Source organism: Rhinopithecus roxellana, chromosome 7 (assembly GCF_007565055.1).
Source record: "Rhinopithecus roxellana isolate Shanxi Qingling chromosome 7, ASM756505v1, whole genome shotgun sequence".
Classification (NCBI taxonomy): domain Eukaryota; kingdom Metazoa; phylum Chordata; class Mammalia; order Primates; family Cercopithecidae; genus Rhinopithecus; species Rhinopithecus roxellana.
Genome location: NC_044555.1, coordinates 92,766,307 through 92,791,644, shown reverse-complemented (window position 1 = coordinate 92,791,644; position 25,338 = coordinate 92,766,307). Strand labels below are relative to the sequence as shown.

The 25,338-nt window shown below is 44.4% G+C and overlaps 1 protein-coding gene across 1 annotated transcript in view; it reads left to right on the top strand.

Annotated features, from left to right (window-relative positions):
• Positions 1-11,986: 11,986 nt before the first annotated feature.
• The window catches only part of KIAA1210 (KIAA1210 ortholog), an 83,391-nt gene continuing 70,039 nt past the window's right edge, over positions 11,987-25,338 (top strand). Inside the window, 3 exon segments of the mRNA XM_010365531.1 lie at positions 11,987-12,034; positions 12,036-12,276; positions 15,810-15,930. Coding sequence (XP_010363833.1) covers positions 11,987-12,034; positions 12,036-12,276; positions 15,810-15,930 — 410 coding nt within the window.

The window sequence follows — 25,338 nt, the reverse complement described above, 5'->3', positions numbered from 1 at the left end:
ATCCCTTATCAGATATATGGTTTGCAAATATTAGTATTTTCTTGTATTCCTTGAGTGCCCTCAATTTTATAGAATGACTTTTCTTAAGGCTGGGCACAGTGACTCAGGCCTGTAATCCCAGCACTTTGGGAAGTCAAGGTGGGTGGATCGCCTGAGCCTAGGAGTTCAAGACCAGCCTGGACAACATGGTGAAACCTCGTCTCTACAAAAAATTAGCCTGACATGGTGGCGTGTGTCTGTGATCCCAGCTACTTGGGAGGCTGAAGTAGAGAGATTGCTTGAGTCCAGGAGGTCAAGGCTGCAGTGAGCTGTGATTGTACCACTGCACTCCAGCCTGGGCGATAGAGTGACAAAAAAAAAAAAAAAAAAAAAAAAAAAAAGAATGACTTTTCTTAGAATAAGGGTCCCAGTTTTGATCCTAGTTCTACAGTTGACTAAAATGGGGATAGCATACCCTGCCCTGCCCGAAAATAACAGTAACTAACATTTATCAAGCACCTACTAAGTGCCAGGCACTGTTAAGTGTTTACACATATTAGCTCACTTAATCTTCCCAACAATACCGTGAAGCAGGTACTATTTTATTTTCATGTTTATTTTACAAATGGGGAAACTGGGTTACAGAGAGTACATAATTTGCCTAAGTTCATAAAGGCAGCATGTGCCAGAATAGAGATGTTACCAAACAACCCAGCTTTAAAACCCGCTTCTGTGAGGAGCCAGGGTAGGAGGAAGACCTGTAGACTGTTAAGTGTTGTATATGAGAGAGGAAAGCAAGGGTTTTCATTTCTGAGCGTACTCTAAAAGGGATGAGGGCTCATTGACATGGAAAAGCCACTTCTGGGGCACTCTAGGATCATGAGGAGTCAGGGAGAGGCCTTTGCAAGGGGCAGGGCCCTTAGGGTTGAACTTGGAGCCCAGCTCCAAAACCTGAAGAACCTTTGCCTTCCTCATTTGGCCTCTGTTTGCCAAGACTCCCATTGTAAATATATGTCCCCTAAGAATCGTTACTTGCAACGGTATAACACTTAACAAATTAAACACATACATTATTCCATCACATCTTCATAATGATCTAGTCATTCAGGAAGGGTGGAGGTTATTTTACTACTTTATAGATGGGGAAACTGAGACTCAGGAAGATTAAAGTGGCTTCCCCAAAGCCCCCATGTGTGGCTAAATCAGAAGAAAACAAAGACTCCTGGACCTTTTCATTTGTTCCTCAATAAATCTTTTCACAATCCCATCACAAGAATAGGCATTCTTTTCCCTGGCCATGGGCCAGAAGATCAGGAAAAGCCAGGTATGCTAACTTCTCAGTGACCTGGGCCAGAGCCTGATCCATACTTCCCACATGAAGGTGTTGAGAATTGTTAAGTTTTCCCTTCTTATCCCACTGCTTAGCAGTGAACGCTTGGCTAAAACCATTGCTTTGAGGGACAGGGACCCAAACATTTAGATACCTCTCTAGGTCAAGGCTGCCTCCCTCCAAGATGCAGCAACAGTTCCACAAGAGAGATCCAGAGGACACTATTCCCTCCACCTGACAGATGTGGTAATGAGGGTAAGTAACATGCCTGAAGTCATGCAGCTAATAAGTGTTGGAGTTTCTGGCCTCAATATTAATATATTTTTTATCACTACACCAAGCTACCAAGTTGCCAAAAGGTAGGGTGGGGACAGTACTTAACCGTGAAAGTGCTCGATTACAATGTGGTTGGAACAGTTCAAGTGTGCCGGTGTGGACATCATGGGCAGCCCTGGCCAGTGGCAGGTAGCAGGCTGGAGCAAGCACCCGGCTATGTGGTAGGACATTGTAGAATAAACAAAGATCACCCAAACAAGAACAAAAGAGGGTATTTATCGAGAGCTTGCTATAGCAAGGGGGTCAGTCACCACGTTTTGGGTTGGCAGAAACTCAAAGGCAGGCAGGGAGTGGCAAAGCTTTATAGTGAACAAAGGGAAGGCTAAACGTATGCCCTGATTGGAGGCTGTTGGCAAGGGAAAGCTGGACCAGTTTAACTAGAAATGAGGCATCCTACATGATTGGTGTGCGGGACCTATTTCACTCTCTGTGGTTATTCCTGAGTTGGAAGTGGAAGGGACAGCGGCAAAGATAGTGAATCTGGCATGTGAGATTGACCATGTCTTGACTGCTCTGGAGTGATTGCTGAGAGACTGTGGTCTGGTTGCCTGGCTGGTGCCTGTAGAGGTTGTGGGTCAGAATCTTACTGTCATAGACGGTCCTGGCCATTGTCCAGTCAAACTGTCCTAACTGAGAAATACACTGCTGTGGCTGAAATGTTCATTATCAACATTAGAAAAAAATGAAAGGATTTCCTGAGGTCCTTATGTCTTTCCCCACAGGTTGATGGTACTGTGTTTCTGGAGATTTTTCACATCGGCTCCAACAGGGTTTTCATAATCTGACTGATTCTGATTGACCCATATATGCCTTTCATCATCATGCATCAGAAAACAGTTTCCTGCATGTGGGAGCAGAGTCCAGATAAAACATTGTGTTTGGAGGGGACAGGGGGCACAGTGTCTGAGGTCCTGAGGCTATGTTCAGTCTACTGAGACTAAGTTGGGGGTCAGAGGAAAGCATTAAACAGTGGGTGCCCCCAAAATTAAGTGGGGTGGGGCTGCACACGGTGGTTCAAATTGTAACACTAGCAATTTGGAAAGCTTAGGTGAGAAGATTGCTTGAGGCCAGGAGCTCAAGACCAGCCTGGACACCATCACGAGACCTTGTCTCTACAAAACATTTAAAAAAGAAAATTAGCTGGATGTGGTAGCGTGCACCTGTAGTCCTAGCTACTCTGGAGGCTGAGGTGGGAGGATCGCTTCAACCCAGGAGGTTGAGGCTGCAGTGAGCTAAGGTCGCACCACTACACTGTAGCCTGGGAAACAGAGCAAGACCTTGTTTCTAAAATAGATAGATAGATAGATAGATAGATAGATAGATAGATAGATAGATAGATAAATCACACGTTCCCACTTATTTGTGGGATCTAAAAATCAAAATGAAGTCAGGGACATGGAGAGTAGAAGGATTGTTACCAGATGCTGGGAAGAGTAGTGAGGAGCTGGGGGAGAGGAGGGGATGGTTAATGGATACCAACAAAATAGAAAGAATGAATAAGACCTAGTATTCGATAGCACAACAGGGCGACCATAGTCAATAATAATTTAATTGACATTTAAAAATAACAAGAATATAATTGGATTGTTAGTAACAGAAAGGATAAATGCTTGAGGGAATGGATACCTCATTCTCCATGATGTGATGGTATTGCCTGCCTGTATCTATATATGTATAAAAAATATGTCATGTACCCCATGAATATATACTCCTACTATGTACCCCCAAGACTTAAAAATAAAAAATTAAATGTAAAATAACCATTTTAAAGACTTGTGAAAAAATGAAAATGCAAAATGTCTCATTAAAAAGTTTTATTTTAATCACAAAAAAGTAAAAAATAAAAATAAATAAATAAATAAAAGTAAGAGTGGGCCGGGCGTGGTGGCTCACGCCAGTAATCCCAGCACTTTGGGAGGCTGAGGCAGGCGGCTTACGAGGTCAGGATATCGAGACCATCCTGGCGAACACGGTGAAACCCCCCGTCTACTAAAAAATACAAAAAATTAGCCGGGCGTGGTGGCGGGCGTCTGTAGTCCCAGTTACTCGGGAGGCTGAGGCAGGAGAATGGCGTAAACCCGGGAGGCGGAGCTTGTAGTGAGCTGAGATCCGGCCACTGCACATCAGCCTGGGCGGCAGAGAGCGAGACTCCGTCTCAAAATAAAATAAAATAAAATAAAAAAAGTAGGAGTGAAGGAACGCCCAAGACATTTTTCAACTGGGACTCTCCATTCAGAACGCCTTTGCAGTTGTTTTCATTCCCCCGTGCCACACCCTACCGTGACTTTTAAAAATCACTTTTTTCTATGTTGACAAAAGTAGAATATATACTCATTGTGGGAAAAAACGATCTGGTTCAGAAGTACATTAATTTAAAAAGGAAAGATCCCGCCCACCCCGAATTCTCATTCCAGAGGTAACCACTGTTGAGAGAAACCATATAGCTCCCTATAGGCCCTATAGGAAGTCATTTAGGAGTGAGTCCTCCTCCTGCGTCTTGCCCAAAAGGTCAGAAAAAAAAATATGCAAGAGATTTCAGATTTGGCAGAAGTTCTGCTCCCCCACTCCCTTGGGATATGGTTGCCATTTCATTTCTTTAGTTGCTTTGAAGTCAGATTCAAGTTTCTGAATAAGACTGCCTGCTTCCTTCCCATACCCCTTTATCAAAGCACCCATTAGTCTCAGTGCCCTGCAGGGCAGAAGCAAGGCCCAGAGCTTTGGGCGAACTGTCAGTTTTTGAGCCTCAGCAGGCTGTGGGCACATAGCTGCTATGTGTGCTCTTGGGCTCTGTTTTCACCTTGGATATCGGGAGGTTTGACATTCTTTTCATGAATTTTCAAGGAAATATATCTCCCATCTGGATGGAGACTGGCTGAAAAGAACTCAGCTGTGCCTCATTGGTGAATGGTTAAGCACACTGTGATACATCCATACCATGGACATTCAATGACAAAATAAGAATGAAGTATTGATACATAGAATGGTGTGGATTAATCTCCAGAGAATTATGTTAAGTGAAAAAAAGCCAATCCAAAAAGTTTCATATTACATGACTCCATTATAAAACATGTCAAATGAAAATGAAAAAAATTACAGAAATGAAGATTAGTCACTTCCAGGGGTTAAGGAAAAGGAAGGAGGGAAACAGGTGTGGCTATAAAAGAGCGGCATGAGGGATCCCTGTAGTGATGGAACGTTCTGCATCTTGACTGCATTGATGTTAATATTCTGGTTTTAATATTATACCAAGTTTTATATTAATGATATGTTACCATTGGGGGAAACTGGGTAAAGGGTATGTGGGATCTCTCTTACAACTTGTGATAACTTACAACTTACATGTGAACTAACTGCTTGTGAACCTACCTCAAAATAGAAAGTTTAATTTGAAAAGAAAAGCCCTTTCTGTTCCTCTGTTTATCCCCTTTTCTTGGGTCCCTTGTGTAGGTGAACATTGAAGTACAAATGCTAAGTCATCTTGAGGATGGCAGTAATTCAGCAGGGCAGTTCAGTTCTGTAGTTGAGTAGGTGGTATATTAGGAGGTGGCCTGAAAATCTACACCTTCCTTTCCCCCACCCCACTTCAACTCAAATAGCCTCTGCACTGTACTCAGCATGATACTCGAACCTCCTGCCATTAACACCTCTTTTGGGGACCCTCTCCACAGGCCTACGCTCTTTGTGTTTGGAAACAAGTAATGCATCGATTCGTTGGCTTGATTACTATTACCAGCTGTTGTCACCAGGCACACAGCAAGGCTCTGAGATGCTAAGGAAAAAGGACAGAGACTTTGGGACTGAGTATAAGAGAGAAGTCAGTGTATCTGTTCTCAAATTTTCCTTCCCAAGGATCATTCAAGAGCCTGCAGTTATCAAAGTATGAAGAACACCTTGGCCTGTGAGGAAGAGATTGCTAAGATAGCAAAGAAATATATATATAAATATATATATATATATAGTGATAACTTATATATATATACACACACAGTTAACATATATATACATTTACATGCACACACATGTATATGTATGTACATACATACATATATATATATATACATATATGTGTGTGTATATATGTACCTATAGGTATACACACACACATGGCTCTTTTGTTTCCTGGAAGGAAACCAAGAGGTAGATAGGGACATGGTGGTGGTGAAGGGTAAAGATGGGCTTACATGTTTCATCATTTTATACCTTGTCTACATTAGAATTTTCCAGCCATTTTTTTCTTTGTCTTTTGGGGAAGTTTTTGGAGGCCAGCTACCCTGGCTACATGCCTCTGCTTGTCCCACTGACCAGTCACTCAGCTCAGGATGTCAGCAGCCCAGGAGGAAGCACTGAAAACTCCTTCTCCAGGATATTAAGGAAGGAAGGAAAGAAAATGACAGCAGGAGGCTGTTTGGGTAGGCCTGTGTGAATCACTGATTCCAGACCCAGGGGGTTGCTTTCCTCTTAGCTGCCTGGCCAAGGAAGCCACAACAATTCTCTGCCCGGCTAGGTGGTAAAAATGCCATTTACTATGCCAAACGAGTGTCCCTCCTCCAGTGGGGGTGACATCCCTGGCTGGGCCCTTGCTCCCCGGGCTGATGGTTGTGGAGAGGGGATGCAAGCAGGTTTTGCATAAGGCTGCCTGTGGGGGCAGTGCCTCACCCCTCCAAGCTCTGGGCTAAGTGAAGTGTGAGTGATAAATGTGTGTGTTTTCTCCCTGCTGGGGATTTTCAGGTTGGAGACTATGACTTTGGATATGGCTGGAGGTGAGGAAAAAAATTGGATTCTTCCTCCTTCCTGAGCACTGTTCCAATCTCAGGCTCCTGAGGACCAGAGAGCTGGAGGGAGTGGAGGGAATTATTTTAGAATTTCGTGCAGCCAGGAGAAAGGAGATGAAGGCATCCAGCAAGAAACTGGCAAGGGCCTTCCACATCCTTGCACCTTTACTCATAGCATCATTGACCCCATCTGAGTTCCAGTTTCCACTCCTGAATGGGACAATCTGAAATACAGGCAAACAAGCAGCCAGGTGGATGGACAGGTGTGTGTTTAGAGACATTGTGCAATGTCTAGTTACAAACTCCACTCATCTCTGCTCAGTCAGGCAGATCCCCTAGGACCACACCTAGAGCCAAGTTTGTGTTATGTTATTGGATATATAGCCCAAAAGTAATAAAACTGCACTGTAGACATTCTATACTATACAGACTTCCTCTAAATCTCCTCCACTACAAGAACGAGCCAGGAGTGTGGTGAATGATGGCAACTTTTCCTCCCCCGCTACTCCAACCCCAGCCAAGAGATTTCCAATGATTCTGAATACTGCCTGATGGGAGAGGAGGAGGAATGGGAAGAGGGGGAGGAAGAAGTAGTCAGGACTGATAACTGTCATTAGCAAAAGTCTATATAAGCATCATTATGTAAGCATTCCTCCCTAGGAGGCAACCTCTCCTCCCCCTAACCCACCATAGTATCTTGCTGGCTCTCCCCCACCCCATTCCTACTTTTTGCCCATAATGTGAATTTATATCAGATTTGGTCTGTTTACAAATGTTGGAGGAGGGTTGGGGAAGGTCCCTGCCCTACCAAGTGTACTTTCTTCCAGTCTAGCTCCCTTAAGGACAACTCTGGATCTGGTGGTCCCACTTGCCCTCAGCCTCCCTAGAGCGTTGTGAGGGCAGATATTCTCAAGGCACTCTGAGAAGCCTGGTGAAATGGCTCCATAGAAGCCATAACTCAGATCTCTAGCTCATCCTCCTGGACTTCGTGAGATGTCACTCCATTTGAGATGCTCTAATCAGCAGGGTCACATGGATGTAGACACTAAAGGGCTTTGTCGCTCTCATTTCTCACCCTTAAACCCACCCACATCTTTGCCAGCCTTTAGTAGGAGCTCATTCAGTGAGCCTCAGGAGGTGGGCTGAGGGGATTGGGAAAGAGAAAGCAGGGAGACATGAGCCAAAGGAAGGGGAGGAGAGACAGAGAGTGAGAGGGACCTTCTGGAATGGTTTGCACCTGTTCAGAAGTAAGGACGTTTCACTATTCTCCATTTCTGGATCTACTGATTATAGAGATTTTTCTTTTCTTTTCCTTTTTTTCCAGACAGAGTCTTGCTCTGTCACCCAGGCTAGAGTGCAGGGGTGCAATCTCTGCTCACTGCAACCTCCGCCTCCCAGGTTCAAGCGATTCTCATGCCTCAGCCTCCCAAGTACCTGGGACTACAGGTGCCAGCCACCATGCCTGACTAATTTTTTGTACTTTTAGTAGAGACGGGGTTTCACCATGTTGGCCAGTCTGGTCTCGAACTCCTGACCTCATGTGATCCACCCGCCTCAGCCTCCCAAAGTGCTGGGGTTACAGGCATGAGCTGCTGCACCCGGCCGATTATAGAGATTTTTCTAGAGCCGCATGTTTAAAAAGCCTGGTCAGTCCTGAAGGTTTGAGTCAGTCCTGAAGGTTTCAGTTAAATTTGTCCTGCATGTTTTAGACTCACTGGAATCATTGGTTAGAGCCAGGAAGATCAGATTTCCCCCAAAGCAATGGAGGCATTTATCTAGGAACTGGGATTTGGGGGGAGTCATCATGGTGTTTGTACTTTATCTTTTGCTGGAAGCAAGTGACTGAGCTATGTGGCACCTGGAAATCTACGTTATCGGCCCGGCATCTTAAGAATGTGCCCAACATTCTTAGTAGAGGTTATTCCCATCCGGAATGCCAAGTAATGGAATGTATGCCCTCTTGGGATTTACAAAGGATGAACACTTTCCAAAATCCAGAGCTAAAAAAAAAAAAAAATCTATTCCCCAAATAGTTGTTTTTGTAGTCCTATCTTCTTATCCAGCCTTATCCAGCTCCTACCATGTTATTCTAACATTTTCTACTGGTCTGTTCTAATGATTGGCTTTTGGGCATGTGGTCATTTTCAAGTCAATGCTATGATCACAGATCCCACAGAATAGTAACCACAAAGTCCCTCAACAAGGTGTTTTATTCACTACCTATGATTCACTCAGCACTGTACCATGACAAATATAAGAAAAAAATGTGCAGTTTGGGAGGCCGAGGCAGGTGCATCACTTGAGGCCAGGAGTTCAAGACCAGCCTGGTCAACATGGTGAAACTCCATCCCTACAAAAAATACAAAAATTAGCCAGGTGTGGTGGTGTACACTGTAATCCCAGTTACTCGGGAGGCTGAGGCACAAGAATCACTTGAACCCTGGAGGCAGAGGTTGCAGTGAGTGGAGATCACACCACTGCACTCCAGTCTGGGTGACAGAGCGAAATTCCATCTCAAAAAAAAAAAAAAAAAAAAAAAAAAAAAGAAAGGAAGAAAGAAAGAAAGAAAAGAAAAGAAAAAAAGAAAATGTAAGAATTTTTTTTTTTTCCTCTGGAGACTTTTAATCTAAGTTAAGGAGAAAAGTTATATGCATTTGAAACACCACGAGGACGACAAAAGACAGTATATAATAAAATGTGGACTGGAAATGGTATGGTAATAGCAATTCCCATCAGTTATTGAGGTCTTCCTAAGGGCCAGGCACCATGCTAAAGGCATCACGCTTATTATCTCATGTTAATCCTCATAACAAAACAACCCTTTGAGATGGGTTCTGTTAATATCTCCACTTTTGAGCCAAGGGAACTCAGGTTTACAAAAAGTAAATAATTTGCTGTAAGGCAGTTGGTAAAGGCAGGCAGAGCAAGCATCTCATTCCTAACTTTTTATTTTGAAAACACTTCAAAATTACAGGTAAGTTGAAGAATACTCTAATGAAGACCCATATATGCCTCGCCTACATTCAGCAACTATTAGCATTTTACCACATTTGCTTTATCATTCTCTCTCTCTTTCACCATACACACACACACACACACACACACACACACACACACACACACACACACACAATCCTATGCATTTTTTCTGACCTAATTGAGCATAAATTGTATATATCATTACACTTCCTTTCTAAATACTTCAGCATGTATTTCCTAAGGACAAAGACATTTTCCTACACAATCACAATGCAGTTACCACACCTCAGAAACTTAACCAGTGTCAGAATTTGAACACAACTCTGACAACAGAGCCTTGACCACAGGTGCTATCAGATTTCAGTAGAAGGAGCCATCAATGCAGTTTGGGGATTATAAGATGGATTTTCTGTGGACTCTCTACTTCTGATTATTTGAAGTAATGGAAGGAAGGAGTTACACAGACAATCACAAAGCATGCATTATCCAAACGCTAAAGCTCATCGTTTTCAGAGTGTGTTCTATTTGGGTGGGAGGGGAATGATACAGATTTGCCTTTCTAATTAGCTTCTTTTCTGGCCAATATTAAAATTGGTCTTTCTTAACTGCCTGCTGACATTACAACTGGGGTAGGTATTCCAGAAGTTATTCTTTGATTAAAAACACAATTATAGGAAATGTACTAAGAGGGTAAGCAACAGCCACATATGAATAATGGAGAACTAACCACAAATTTGAGTTAGAAAGGAATTCTAGCTAGAAATTCTAGCCACAGGTCAGAATTTAGCATCTACAACATAAATCTAGTACTTGTTCAGTTATGTGTCTTTTCCCTAAAGTTAACAAGAGAGGGTCGCATGTACCGCCCTGTCCAGAGACCCCAGCCTACCCACCCAATGAAATTCCAGAAGCAGGGTGTTGCCTATTTCAGGCTGAAAGGAAGAACAGGCCTCTGCTACCAGACGTGCCAAGACCCCCCGAAGGGACCCCAGCCTAAATTTCTTCTTTCTTCTTATTCTTATTTGGGCAAACCCAATTTGGAAAGCCTGTCAGATTAGGCCCAGCTGGGCAGTGTTTAATTCCCCTCATGAATACATGTACAGGAGAAATCATGACCTTTTGAAACTCTTGATTCCTCTAAGTCATTTTAAAAAGCCAAAAACCTGCATCTGCATTTGTTTTGCGTGTCGCACTCCCACTAGGCACTTTTAAAAAATCAAAATATTGCAGATCTGTGCATCTCAGAGACCAAGGTAGGGACACACGCCTCTTTATGGGACTGAGACTGGGAAAAGTGCCCTATTGGGTCTTCCAGGCAGTCAACGTTAGGTCACACTTTTGCTCGCTGTCTCTCTCTCTCTCTCCAGTTCTTTTGGTTTTCTGTGGACACAATCTGATCTTCAACATCTCTGAATCCATGTAGTGTAAGCCATGTTATAACTGGGGTTCCCCGTGTACACACAACCTTTGGTAGGTACCTTCATCTCAAGAGCAGAAAATATTTCACAATTTTACGGAAATTCTTGCTTTTTTGGTTCACGGCCCCAGACTGGCTAAGGGAATAAATAGTTTTCCTTAGGACTGAACAAGAACAGCTTAGAACACCTCAAAAACAGTGCTCACATCTAGATGGGAATGCTTGCAGCTTTGCTACTTAAATTTTCTTTCTTCCCTGTCTTCTCTCTTCTCCCCTCCGCTCCCTTCTCCCTCCAGCCTGCACCATCTAAAATGCCAGAAAGCAACTTATTTACATCTCCTTCCCAAAGCCCTTGAGTGTCCTTTACTGCTCGGATAAAAGCCTCTACTCTTTCCTTAGAGTTTCATCTCCAAATTACTTCTCACACTCAGCCCTGCAGGGATACAGAGAGGCTAAGAAAGAGCATCTGGTATTTTGCACTAAGGATGCAGTAGTGGCGGGAAGATGGAGACAGAGGAAAAAGGGGAGTTAACAGTTCCCAGTCATGTAAGGAACAAGCCCAGCCCTTTTTGGAACGAGATCAGAAGACAGCGAGAGGCCTTGGAGAAGAAATTTTATCTGGCTGGTTATTGCTTCGGCCTGCGGGTCTGGGGCTGAGTGCGTGTGGGCGCTTGAAGTGCCGAGCTGCCCCCACGTGGCGGCCTCTAAGGGCATGCCCACAGCGCGGGCTCCCATGCACCCCAGCAGGCAAGGCACGTAACCGGCCAGCGGCTCCCTCAGCAGCACCATGGCTAGCTTTCATGCTTGCCTCAAGATTTCAGAGTAAGTGGCGGGCGCAGATGACCTACTCCCCCTAGACACCATGGAGTGGAGGGTGGCAGAACGCCAGCCGGCCTTGCAGGGGCTCCTACCCGCCCAAGTGGTGCGCTCGCCGCAAAGACGGGCGGCGAGGAATGACCCGGGGGCGGGCGGCGGGCAGCGAGACACCTCTGGGCTCGAACTTGCAACATCATTCCCCTGTGCAGCCCGCCGGTTGGGGCCGGTGTCCTCCTGGGAGAGCTCGCGCAGGTGTGCGTGTGCGTGGGAAAGCTCAGCAGCGGGAGAGCCCTCCACCCAGCTTCCGGGACTCAGCAGGTCGGGGGACACAGAGACAGGTCAACTCTACGTGGGGAAATGAGGGCCGGCTGGAGGCCTTGAGGCTTCTCTGCGTTTCACGCTTCCTCTCCTTCCTGCCCGGCACCCCTACCTTGCTCACCTGAGCCCCAGGGACGGAGGGGCCAGGACGGGAAGTCGAATGTATTCCCAAGGCTGTTGCAGTTGTCGTTGGTTGACTTGCAAAGGCAAGAAGGAGGGAAGCACCAAAGGGGAACTTGGCCCAGCTGCAGTGACTGACCTGGAAATACCTAGTTATTTCCAGGGTTTCCTGTCCTGCACACCGCAATTCCCTACTTCTTGGTGCAGGGGTACTTTGTGGCACTCCTACAGCCTTGGCTTTGCCAGAGTTTGTAAGAAATGGCTCAAGTATGAGAAGGGAGAGATGCACAAGGGTGATATTTATATAACAGACAGGCCAGGGAGAGAGACTGGACAAAGCTATAGATTCTCTATGTGTCAAGAAACCTAGCCCACATCATCTCAAAGTAAAGCACCCCACAAACCTGGATTTTACAAGGCTCATTTCATTGATTAGTAACACCATTCAAGTAACTGACGGCAATAATTCTGTCAAATAATGTGGCTCAATTACGTCGGAACATGATGTTTTGGCACTAGTAAGCAGCCAGCAAGCAGCTAGCATGACTGACAATAAATGATCTTGTAGGGAGATAAGGGAGATGGGGGACTGGGGCCAAGAAGTGGAAGAGAGAAGAGAGGAAGGCAAAGAGAGGGGTGGAAAGAGAGAGGGAAACACGGATGAGTAGAGAGGAATCACCTTAAATTTTCCGAGTTGTCTTAATTTTCTAAATTTGTTCCAAGCTGTACAATATGCAGTCTCCCAGTTGCTTGATGGGGTATTATCTCCAAGCAGTATATTCTTATTATGTGTCCACAGTGTTGTTTTTGGATGTTGTGTGTGCATATGTTTACATATTGCAAGCAATTCCAAAAGGAAGAAGATATTAACCAAAATGGATTTAGTCATATGGTTAATTAGTGGGTATGTGATTGTACATGATTATTGCCAATTTTCAATCATGGAGTGAACACTCTTCTTTTCCCTTAACTATTCCAACTTGGAATCACAGCCAGAAACCCATTTCACTCATTGCAAGTCTCCAGTCATTGGGAGTTGCATGGGTTCATCCGGCCCTGCAATTCTCTCCCTACATGGAAACACACTGTATGAACAAGAACTGGCAGCCTCTAGCCTGCAGGCCCAAAGTAGAATTCCATGTGATTTCTAATGGTGCTCCACCTGGAATGCTAAAGTGAAGTGGTTCAGTTATGGACGTGTGGGTAGATTGGCTGCCCATTTCTGCTTCTTCCCCAAGATCAGTACCATAACATGCTCCCATTTTTCTGCTGGTGAGTGGGCCTGGACTCTTGAAATGCTGCTGATCCCCATAAAAAAGTGTCCTTGACAACTATTGTAAAATCCTGTCTCCAGAGCTATCATCTCACTGTTGTGCCCTCAATCTATGGCCTTGAATGGATGCTGTGGATGTTACAAGGCTTTCTCTGTGTAATTCATGGTAGCACCAGATGACAGAGACATTGTCAGTGAGTGCTTTGGGAGGGCCAAGGGAGATGATAACAGCAAGCACTTTACTCCCAGGTGAGCTTCCAAGCCCTTTCTCCCTAGGGCTCAGTGCTAGCTTATGTTAGATTTTCCTACTTGCAAATGAGCAAGGGGCCTTTCTTGGGGCCCCTTCACCCTAACATCTACTTTCTGTGGAGAGAATTTGGAGCAGCCTGAGGTCTTTAGGTTGGAAGAGGAAACTCAGTGGACCAAATGGCTTGCTCTTATGGCCTCTGGTGAAGAAGTCTCAGTCCGAGCTCATGTTTATTGAATCTGGGCTGAAGGTACAGGAGAAATGATAAGAGGGCATTTGAGATTAAGGAGCCAGGGCCTTTACAAATAAGTGGCATAGAGTGTTTCACAGGACCTAAAAGGGAAAGGAAACTTGGTATACATTTAAAAACAGTGTGTACCTACACTGTAGCTAGCTTCGTGCCGAGCCCTCTGGGAGAAACTTTTCCTTTCCCCTCCTGGAGCCAAGCAAGCACAGTGCCTGGCACAAGTATTTGTTGAAGGAATCTTGTTGACTGAACCAAGATGCACTTAAGGAGCTTGCCTTCTAGGGGGTGACCAGGCCAGTAAACAACAGTTTGCAAGAGGTGGAGGGTGGGGACATAAGCTCAGTAGGAGAGAATGTAAAGCAGAGTAGGAGCACTTGGAAGCCAGCACATGCAGGAACTCTCGGGTCCTCTTCTTTGAGCTTTTTCCGAGGCTCCACGTGTTGTGGGAGAGGAAGACTGGGAGGGAAATGGTGCTGGCTCAAACATTCACTGCTCCCCCTGTAAACCTTGGACACTCTCGCACTCTCCATCCCCCTAACACTCCCACCTCCCCGCAACACAAGGAGGTTTCCTAGGATCACAACTTGGCCAAATCAGCAGGGTTGCACTTTCTCAAGGAAGCCCAATAGGCCTTGAAATTCAAATTTGGGCAGAAACACAGGATTGGTTCACAGTCTCCTCTCCCGCATACAGTCGCAGTCCAGATTTTATATATAAATATATACATTTATCATAGTGGAGATGTTTGAAATGTCTGGCCAGTGGTGGAATGGGTATGTTCAGAGCAGCCATCCACATTCTTGTGGGTCTTGACTCCATGCCAAGAGCCTCAGTGGCACTTTGCTCTAATCAAATGAGTCTGTAGTTTAAAAACCCAGTTTGGGTTTTTAAATTCCTAACCAGTTACTGTAGATATAGATCTTGCTCAAGATAACTAGTTATTAAGTTCTGTTACTATTTTCATAGAGATGGAAGGACAGCAGGTTACAGGAGAATTATCAAGAGTGGTGAATATGCTTATTGGAAGAAGGGAGAAAAGAGCAGCAGACTTGAATTATGTGACACCATATCGCACAAGTATAAAAGGAGATGAAGGCAAAGCAAAATAACTTTTTAAATCTGACAAGACCCTGTAATGGTGGGATGGGTGACAATGTCTTCACTTTAAGGGTAAACAAAGTGGGCCCCAGAGGTTTTAAGGTATTCTCTTTGGGTCATACAGTCAGTGGCAATACCAAGATTAGACTCCTGAGTACCCTGACTCCCAGCATAGAGCTGTCTAGCTTGGATAGATGAAAGATCGTCATCTGAGTAGTAGACCAAAATCATACATTGTGGGATACTGTGGCCTCTCTCTGGGACTGCTGCAGAGGTCAATTCAGCCTAAGGCAAAATGGTGAGCTCAGGCAACTTTTTGTTGTTGTTTTTGAACAGGGTCTCTTACTCTGTCACCCAGGCTAGAGTGCAGTGGAACAATCATAGCTCCCTGCAGCCTTGAACTCCTGGGCTCAAGTAAAACTCCCGCCTCAGCGTCCCAAGCAGATGGGACTACAGGTGTCTACCACCATGTCTGGTTAATTTTTAAAAAATCTTTTTATAGAGACAGGGTCTTGCTATGTTGCCCAGGCTGGTCTCAAACTCCTGGGCTCAAGTGATCCTCTCACCTCGGCCTGGGATTACAGGCATGAACCACTGTGCCTAGCCCAAGGCAACCTTGTTTTTAGCAAACCCAGTCTCTCCTGTTACAACCCATTTCCAATTTCAGTACGCCTTCCACTCCACGTGTTCTGGGCCTGAACTTTGCCCTTCTCTTCAAGCCTGTCTTCTCCAGGCCTTTGGCCTTCTAGGCCGTGGATTTCCTCTTGGCCAACACATTGCCATCTTGTGGCCCAGGGGCTAGCTCTTAGCCAACTGACCTGTGATGACAGGTTAGTAGACATTAATGATTAACTCCTGATAATGTGTATTTCAACAGGACCTGGATGCTTTTGTGTCACTCCAGTGATTGCTGGTAATCTTGGGGATCTATCCAGGATAGTGAGCCCCTCACATCATGCTAGTCAGCTTCTCCTACTCCAAGAACAGGATTCAGGAAAGCGAGGCTGAGAGCTTCTGCAACAGGTACTTGACACCTGACCAGGGAATTACTATTGTAAATTATGTGTCAGCCTGCTCCCCTTGGCTGCAAAACTTCCCTGATGCCCCTGGAAGCAGTGTGGGTTGCAATTTGAGATTAGAAGCCATAAATATTGACTTGTAATGAGGTCCAGTTGCTGGTATTCTGGGGATCCATGCATTCTCTTTTGGCCCTGAGTAGCCCCCTGGAATTCAGTTGCTAGAAGACAGCCAATCCTGAAGTGCCCTCTACTGACCTGGGCCCATCTCCCCATAGCATCTGCAACCAGTTCTCCGGAACCCGAGACCTTGTGGCATACCTAGCTGCACAGAGAGAACAATGATGAACATGAAATTTGACTCTATGTGACATTCCAGTTGGGGAAGGCAAATTTAGGCCCTTTGAAACCACCAAAAATGTGTAGCTGCAGCTTAGCCTGCCAGATCAGACCCAACTTCCACTCCTCACTATAATTAGGAGTGTTTAATGTGGTCATTAGAGATCTCTGTGGCACTTCACTTCCTTCTCTCCCTCCCTTCTTTCCTGGTTTTTTTTTTTTTTTTTTTTTTTTCCCCTAGTTTTAGAAGAAAGATTGTTAACTCCCCTGGCAAGGGGCTCAGTCTGGGCGTCGCATTTTGCTAGCTTGCATTCACTCAGTTGCATTTTTCATTCATGAGAGCAATAGGAGGATTGATAGGTGCCATTGGAGTGGCAGGTACCAGTGTAGGGGTCGGAGGGAGGAGGTACTGTCCCAGACCCCTGGCCTCACCCTCTGTAGGGAGTTAGGGGGAAACTGGCTCTTGGGTAATTTCTTGAATATATTATTTGCCATATTTACCAGTTTACCTAAAGTTTTTTCTTTCAGTTATTTAGAACATAAAGTATTTAAGTCTTTGCAAAAATTCATTTAGAAGAAAATGATTTTAAAAGCTTTTGGAGATTTCTCTAAATATGTAGTCAATAGGTTTCATTTGGTCTTTAGCAGCATTCTAAGGGCTGTTCCATTTGTTATAGGGAGGTTTGGTTTCCTTGGGAATATATGAAAAATGCGGAAACGTATCTTATTTCATCAGGAGCCAAAATTTCAGCATATTATATGGGAATGCTTACATTTGTTTCTTTTAAATAATTTATGTATTTTCTTTATTGACAATGGAATATTTGTGTATATTTATGGTGTACAACCTGATGTTTTGATATATGTATACATTGTGGAAGGATTAAATCAAGGCAACTAACATATCCATCACCTCATATACTTATTTTTTGTGCACTAGCTTCTTTTGAATCCTTTGAAAGTGCATTTTCAGTTGTGTCAACTTTAGCATTTTTAGAATTCTTTCCTCAGTTTCTCATATAGCACAATTTTTTGTTGTGTGTTATTTCTGGAAATTAGTAACCAAAATGTAAAATGCGATGTAATTGCCCCTGTCATTTCCTAATCGATTTTCTATTTTAGCGTTCTTTTAGCTTTTTAAACCAATCTGCTTCTTATCCTTCCTTCACAGTTTCATAGTTACGGTCAATGGATAGCAAATTTGAGCAATGAATCCTACAATGTATTATAGTAATCCTTTCTTGGCATCTTTACTCTCCTTCTACTGCTTTACTCTTTCATGAAATCTTCAATAGCTATTAAAATCTCCCATTCAATTCAAATTGCTATAAACTTTATAATTCGCTAGAAGAAATTAGTTTTAGTGAATTGGATTGCTTTCAGAAGGCCAAGTTAAGTTAGTGAAGGCTTGCCATTTGATTACTTCAAATACATATATGGTACTTACCTTGACCCAGTACCTCAGGGTCAAGGTAGGTACTTGTTCTCCTACCAGCTGGATGAGCTCACCTCACCTGCCACTCACCTCCTGCTGTGTGGCCCGGTTCCTAACAGGATACAGACCAGTAGTGGTCTGTGACTTGGGGGTTGCGGGCCCCTGTTGCATGCTATTACTTCAAATGCATGTATAGTACTTACCCTCAACTGGAGGGTGACAGGGGCATGTGGGGGATAATTTCGCTCCCCAGGGGACATTTGGCAATGTCTGGAGACATTTTTGGGGCCAAGGTATGCTACTGACATCTAGTGGTTAGAGACCCAGGGATGCTGCTAAACATCCAAGGATGAGCAGGAAGAGCCATCCCCTACCTCCCACCAAAGAATTTTGCAGCCCCAAATGTCAATCATCCCTAGATTATGAGATTCTACCTTAAACTAATAACAGTTTCCCAGAGTAGAAGTCTGAGGAGGACCCACCTTAAGAGCATTTAGACCAGCACTGTCCACTCGAAGTTTCTGTGATAATGGAAATGACCTCTATCTCTGCTGTCCAATAAGATAGTCACTGGCCACGTGTGGCTACTGAACCCTTGCAGGGTGGTTAGTATAACTGAAAAACTGAGTATTTAATTTTATTTTATTTCAAGTAATTTAAAATTAAACAACCACATGTGGCTGGTGGCTTTCATATTGGATTCAGTGTTAGAGACATTATGATCTAGTGGAGCATAGTCCTTGGTTCATGTCCACAGTCTACCACTTTCTAGCTTTATGGTCTTGAGTATGTCATCTAGGCCTTCTGAGCCTCAGTTTTCTCATCTGCAAAACAAGAAGTAACAATGGTACCTACTTTTCAAGATGGTGAGTATCAAATTAAATTATGCATGAGAAATAAAACATGTAGCAGTATCCAGCACAGTAAGAATTTGAGAGATGTTAGTAATTATTGCTAGAGATTTGTGATAAGTATAGTAATTGTCATCATGTAAGTGATGCTTGTGCAGGGCTTAAAAACAAGACCTCCCCTGGAACATTATTTAAAGGTCACTTCAGAGGCAGAGCTCCAACTCTCTGCCCTCACAGGATTCCTCTAGGCATGTTCCCATGCCTCTTTGGCCACATCCGCAAAGTGGGAACAATAAAATGCTTCTCCCCTAGCTGTCTATGCTACAGCATTGTTGGGATGTGCTCTGAAGAGTAAAAAGCCCTCTGGAAGTATAAGGTTTGTGCCATAAGTTTGCACATTACTGCTGTGCTTTCACCCAGATTCAGTACAAAATTCCTGCCTTGGTAAAACTGTCTTAAATTTGGAATGTAAGTGTCTGAACTGGGAAGGTTGTACCGGAGAGCAGCAGGAAACCAGGAGTTCCTCACGATGTTAGGCCCTGCTTTGTTGGTCACCTGACCAGGGTATCGCAGGACATCCCAGACACCTTATGTTGACATTACCTGTATTGGGGCTGGGAAGCCAGAGCACTATATGGACAAACTTGTCTCCCAGGCTCCTAATGAAGGAGCAAGGCATCTGATTCAACAGGAAAAAAGAGCAGCGTATAGTGTGCCATCAAAGGCCATACTGCCCAAGGGTTCAGCCACTTAGGCAGAGTGTCTGGACTGACAGATACATATGTACACATGTGGAAAATATTTTGGTACCATATAGTAGAAAGTGCATGGGGCTTTGGAGTCCAATATGGGTTTGAATCCTCACAATGCTACTTACTAGCCATGTGGCCATAGGTGAATGCCTTAACCTTTCTGAGCCTTAATTTTCTCATCTGTAAAATGAAGATGATTCCTACCTCATGGTGTTGTCACAAAGATTAAATCAGGTAGGGCACACGTAGGTTGCCCTCAGTAAGTATGAGTTCCCTTGTCACCTTATGTTGACAAACAAAGAGCGACCATTAACCAATTAGCTAGTCATGATTCCATTTCTGTTCCTTTGGGATAGCCAAAGGAAATGAAAGTTTCTGCTGTTGGTATAGGTAAGCCATTTAGTCCTTTCTGGAGAAGAGGAAAGGGGAAGGATTTTCCTTGTTGTGCCACTGCCGTGTCCAAAAGAGCAGTCTGAACTGTTTAAGAACAGACTCGGGTGAAAGATTAAAAGCACAGGGCCTGGGTGGTCACAAATACAGTTAATGAGGAGCCTGAGCAGCCTCACCTGGGCTTGATACTTGCCCCAAAGAAGTCACTCCATTCTGTGAACCCAGAGAGAGGCTTTCTGGGGACAACCAGTTTCCCAGGAGTCTGGGATTGAAACTCAAGCCATATCTGTGGCCTATTGATCCAATGGTGGCTAATGGGCCAAGGGCACAGATTGGATCCAGTTGGCTTTGCCCTCACACATCCATGGGCCCTAACCCCCAATACAGGTAACCATTGGACAAACCTGCTGGTTACTGGGGGGCTGATGGAGAGAGTATGGGTAACTGCAGAAAGTCTCATCCCCTATTTTCAGGAAACTGATGAAGAGCAGGGAACACAGGTCATTAACACCATGGGGAGGAAAGCCTTCTGGTGGAGAAGAGAAAGTAATACCAATAATAGTGAACATGTATTGAGTGCTTACTGTGTGTTATGCCTCATGCCAAGAGCTTTATATGAGTGATATAGTTTAGATACTTGTCCCCTCCAAGTCCCATGTCAAAACCTGATCCCCAATGTTGGAGGTGAAGCCTAGTGGGAGGTGTGTGGGTCATGGGAATGGATCCCGCATGAATGGCTTGGTGCCCTACCAGTGGTAATGAGTGAGTTCTCACTCTATTACTTCACATGAGATCTGATTGTTGAAAAGAGCCTGGAACTTCTTCTCCTCTCTTTTCTCTTTCTTTTCTTTTTTTCTTTATTCTTTTTTTTTTTTTTTTTGAGATGGAGTCTCACTTTGCTGCCCAGGCTGGAGTGCAGTGGCATGATCTCGGCTCACTGCAACCTCCGCCTCCTAGGTTCAAGTGATTCTCCTGCCTCAGCTTCCTGTAGCTGGGATTACAGGCATGCGCCACCATGCCCAGCTATTTTTGTATTTTTAGTAGAGATGGGGTTTCATCGTGTTGGCCAGGCTGGTCTTGAACTCCTGACCTCAGGTGATTCACCCACCTCGGCCTCCCGAAGTGCTGGGATTACAGGCGTGAGGCACTGTGCCCACCTCCTTCCTTTCTTTCACCATGTAATCTTCACAAACCAGCTCTACTTCTGCCATGATTAGAAGCTTCCTGAAGCCCTCACCAGAAGCAGATGCTGGCAGTCTTATGTAGGTTGCAGAACGATGAGCCAAATCAAAGTCTTTTCTTTATAAATTACCCAGCCTCAGATATTCCCTTAGAGCAATGCAAAATGGACTAATGTAGTGAGTTAGTTCACCAAACCGTCTGTGAGAGCAGGGCCCTTCTCTTTATTGAGCACTGCTCTGGGCTCTTCTTAGCACATACTAGGAGCTCAATGAACAATTATTAAATGAATGAATCTTCACAGTTAGCCTATGATGAAAGTACTACACTTAGCCCCACTTATCAGCTAAAGAAATTTAGGTTTTGAGCAGTTCAGTGTCTTGCCCAAGATCACACACCTAGTAATTGACAAGAACTAGGATTCAAACCTATATTTGTTCAGCTTCATAGCCTAAGCCTTTCACAATTATGTTATCCTTCCTCCTCAGAAGGTCAAAGTGCCAGATTTCTCTTTCTGTGACAAAAGCACATCTGCTTAGAAACTACTGGATCAGAGAGTCAAGAGCATTACACAAAGACTTATTATGATGTTCATACTTCTTTCATTCTACCTATTCCCTTCATCTCCTAAATTCTGTCCCTATACCCTTCTATTATCATGTTCATTCTGTAAATCAGGAAACTGAGGCATGAAGGGATTATATGACTTACCTTAGGCCACACAGCTTGTCAAGATCTGCATTAGTCTGAGGTTCTGGTCCTCAAAAATTTCCCAGCCTGATAGGAAGAGGGAGAGTTTCATCTAATGAGGCCAAGGCCCCAGGAGAAAAAATTAACAAAGGGCCCTATATTGTTAAATCAACTTGCTTGAACTTTTAAAAGTAGAAAAAAAATACTTTACCCATCTAATTTGAACATTTTGAACCATATTTCTTGCTACAAACACAAAAACTTAGAACAATATAATTCAGTTATCTACTATAACATATAAGGGAGATGTTCAAAATGAGAAATAGAAACAAGAGAACAAGAAAAGAAGAGATTTGGACCTGGGAAAGTCCAGATATGAGTAAGAAAAGAGCAACAGCACAGGAGGCAGTGTATTTCAGAAAAATATTGCTACAGAAGGTTGATAAAGTCATGTTGCATTTTTACATTAACGAGGTCTTTATTTTATTTCCTGGCCTGTGAACTTCATGAGCTAAGGACTAACTAGCCCATCCTATGAACTAAGGATCGTGATACTTCTTCTTTACTGCATTTAGATCTTCCCTTTCCATAAGCCCAACTGTCCTGGGAAAATGGAGAGGAAAGTAAGTCAGAGGGAGAGTCTTCTGAGCCAATGGGAGAAAGGAAAGGGTCCTGGGAGCACAGGCGCATCTGCCTCCTCAGATTTGCAACAGAACCCAGTAGATCAGGCAGGGAAAGTTTCCTCTCTAGAGTTTGCCATCAAGCATATGAACAGAGGTTTCTGCATTAGTTCACTGTTCATTTATGATAGTTGGAGGGGTATCCAGAAACCTGTTAAGGGAAAGAGAAGGGGGAAAATCCTCACTAAACCTCCAAAACCTTTTTTTTAAATGGGGTCTTGCTGTGTTGCCCAAGCTGGCCTCGAACTCCCGGGCTCAAGCAATCCTTTTGCCTTAGCCTCTCCAGTAGCTGGGACTACAGGCATGTGCCACCATGCCCAGCCATGCCCTATTTTTGAAGGACATGATTTTAACTCCACATGTGAAGAATGTTTGTTCCTTTTGTCCTTGTGGCTCCAGAAGCCAAACATCAATGATCCTGAGACTTATTTTATACAGAAATGGCTTATGTTTGCTTCTTCAGAGTTAGAGGAAGGAGGAAACTCTTTGGGATGAGGTAGCTCTCTTTAGAAGTGGAGGAAATAATGAGTGGGGAATTTTTAGTTAAATCTGCAACCTGTGAACCTGTGCTTTTTTTTTTTTTTTTTTTTTTTTTTTTTTTTTTTTTTTTTTTTTTTTTTTTTTTTTGGAAAGAGTCTTACCCTGTCGCCCAGGCTGGAGTGCAGTGGCACAATCTCAGCTCACTGCAATCTCTGCCTCTCAGGTTCAAACAAGTCTCCTGCCTCAGCCTCCTGAATAGCTGGGATTACTGGTGCATGCCACCAAGCCCGGCTAATTTTTGTATTTTTAGTAGAGATGGGGTTTTACCATGTTGACCAGGCTGATCTCAAACTCCTGACCTCAGTTAATCCACCCGCCTCGGCCTCCCAAGGTGCTGGGATTACAGGTGTGAGCCACCACACCCAGCCTGTGCATTTTTTAATGAGAAATATAGCTTAGGTTTCTAAACAATCTGAAAGTAAGACAGTGTTCTGCAATATTGAAAGTCTTCTAAAAGGCTTGCTGTGAAGGCTGGGCCTCCATTGGCCAACTCAGGGAGGGCTTATAGTGAGCCTTTGCAAAATCTGGCTACTCTAGGATGAACTGGGAACTTTGAAAGATCATCTCAGGAAATAATGGAATCCAAGAATGCCTGGGCTAAAAAGAACCCTAGACTTCAAGTCTAGTTCAACCCCTTAGTCCTTAGGGGAGTAAACTGAGGCTCCAAGAAAGGACTCCATGTGCCCCAGGCCTCACAGCTAGTTAATCGCAGAGCTGGGGTTTGAACTGTCCAAAAATTGCTGGAGGCCTCATTGGAGGCTCACATCTTAGAAGTGTTTGTTAGAAGAAAAATCCCTCCATCTGTGGTCACAATTCTCTCTAGATATCATTCAAATTGCTTTTTCTTCACCACGCTTGCCCTACCATCCATTTCTTTTTATTATTTATTATTCTAGATGTAGATGTAGGAGGTACAAGTGCAGTTGCATTACACGGACATATTGCGGGTAACTGCAGAACGTCTCATCCCCTACTTTAGGGAAACTGCTGAAGAGCAGGGAACACAGGTCATTAACACCATGGGGAGGACAGCCTCCTTGTGCAGAAGGGAGAGTAATATCAATAACAGTGAACATGTATCGAGTGCTTACTGTGTGTTATGCTTCTTGTCAAGAGCTTTATATGAGTGATACAGTGTGGATATTTGGTGAAGTTTCCGTTTCTAGTGCACCCAACACTCTAGTAGTATACATTGTACCCAACAGGTAATTTCTCACCATCCACTCCCCTCCCACCTTCCTACTTTCCTGAGGCTCCAATGTCTATTAATCCACACTCTAGCTGCCATCCATTTCTTATGGCTTCCCAATTCAGGTTTTCTGTTTCAGCCATGACCTGTACCCAAGGTGATTTACAGCAGAGTTTCCTTAAAGCGAGGTATTTGGAGCCCTCACCTCCCAGGAATCACTTGGAAGGTTCTGGGCTGGCAGGTTCCTGGGCCCCACTCCAACTGAAGAAGCAGCATCCCTGCAAGTGAGTGCCAATGAATCAGTGATTGTTACACATGCTCTTTACTTACAGCCTTCCTCCTCGAACCTTATACTCACAGTTTGCCTTTATCTGTCATGGGAGTTTTGAAAAATCCCACTATTTATTGAGCACTTTCTTTGTGCCAAGCACTGTGCTACTTTCTATGCATCACATTTATTCCTCACATGCTGGTGTATGCTTTTCTCTCATGCTCAAGTGGACAACAGGGCAGTGTCCAGCTGGGTCAGGGGCCAGCCACCTGCCACCCCCATTTAGGAGCTTCTTCTGGTCACTGTGAGGACAGATACTACTCCCAGTGTGGCTTTTTCTTTTTCCTAGGTCATTCTAACTAGGGATTCTTGTGCCTGAAGTTTAGAGAAGCCCAACAGATTTCTGCTCTCCTGGGGTTCACTGCCACTTTTCTTTTCCTTCTAGGTAGCATACTGTAGGAGGAAGAGCTTGGGCACATTATTCACTCCTTCCTGGTCACTAGGGTTTGTGGATGTCACCTGCTCTCTCTGTCCTCATCCGTAACTCATCTGTGCTGACTCTCAGTACCTCAGTGCTCAAGCTGTCAGCAAACTTTTCTGCCTAGCACCTGGAGCATCTTAAGTTCTGCCTTCTTGGCCGGGTGCGGTGGCTCATGCCTGTAATCTCAGCACTTTTGGAGGCCAAGGCGGGCAGATCACCTGAGGTCAGGAGTTTGAGACCAGCCTGGCCAACATGGTGAAACCCCGTCTCTACTAAAAATACAAAAATTAGCCAGGTGTGGTGGCACATGTCTGTAATCTCAGCTACTCAGGAAGCTGAGGCATGAGAATTGCTTGAACCCGGGAGGCAGAGGTTGCAGTGAGCCGAGATTGCACCATTGCACTCCGGCCTGGGTGACAGAGCGAGACACCGTCTCAAAAAAACAGCAACAACAACAAAAACTTCTGCCTTCTCTATTGAGCCTTTCATGGTGACTTCAGCCTGCATTGAGAGGTCCCTTTTAGTCCTTCCTGCTGTAGATGGAGCCACCCGTACAAGCACCTTCTGGTCGCTTCTGTAGCTTGACGCTTGAT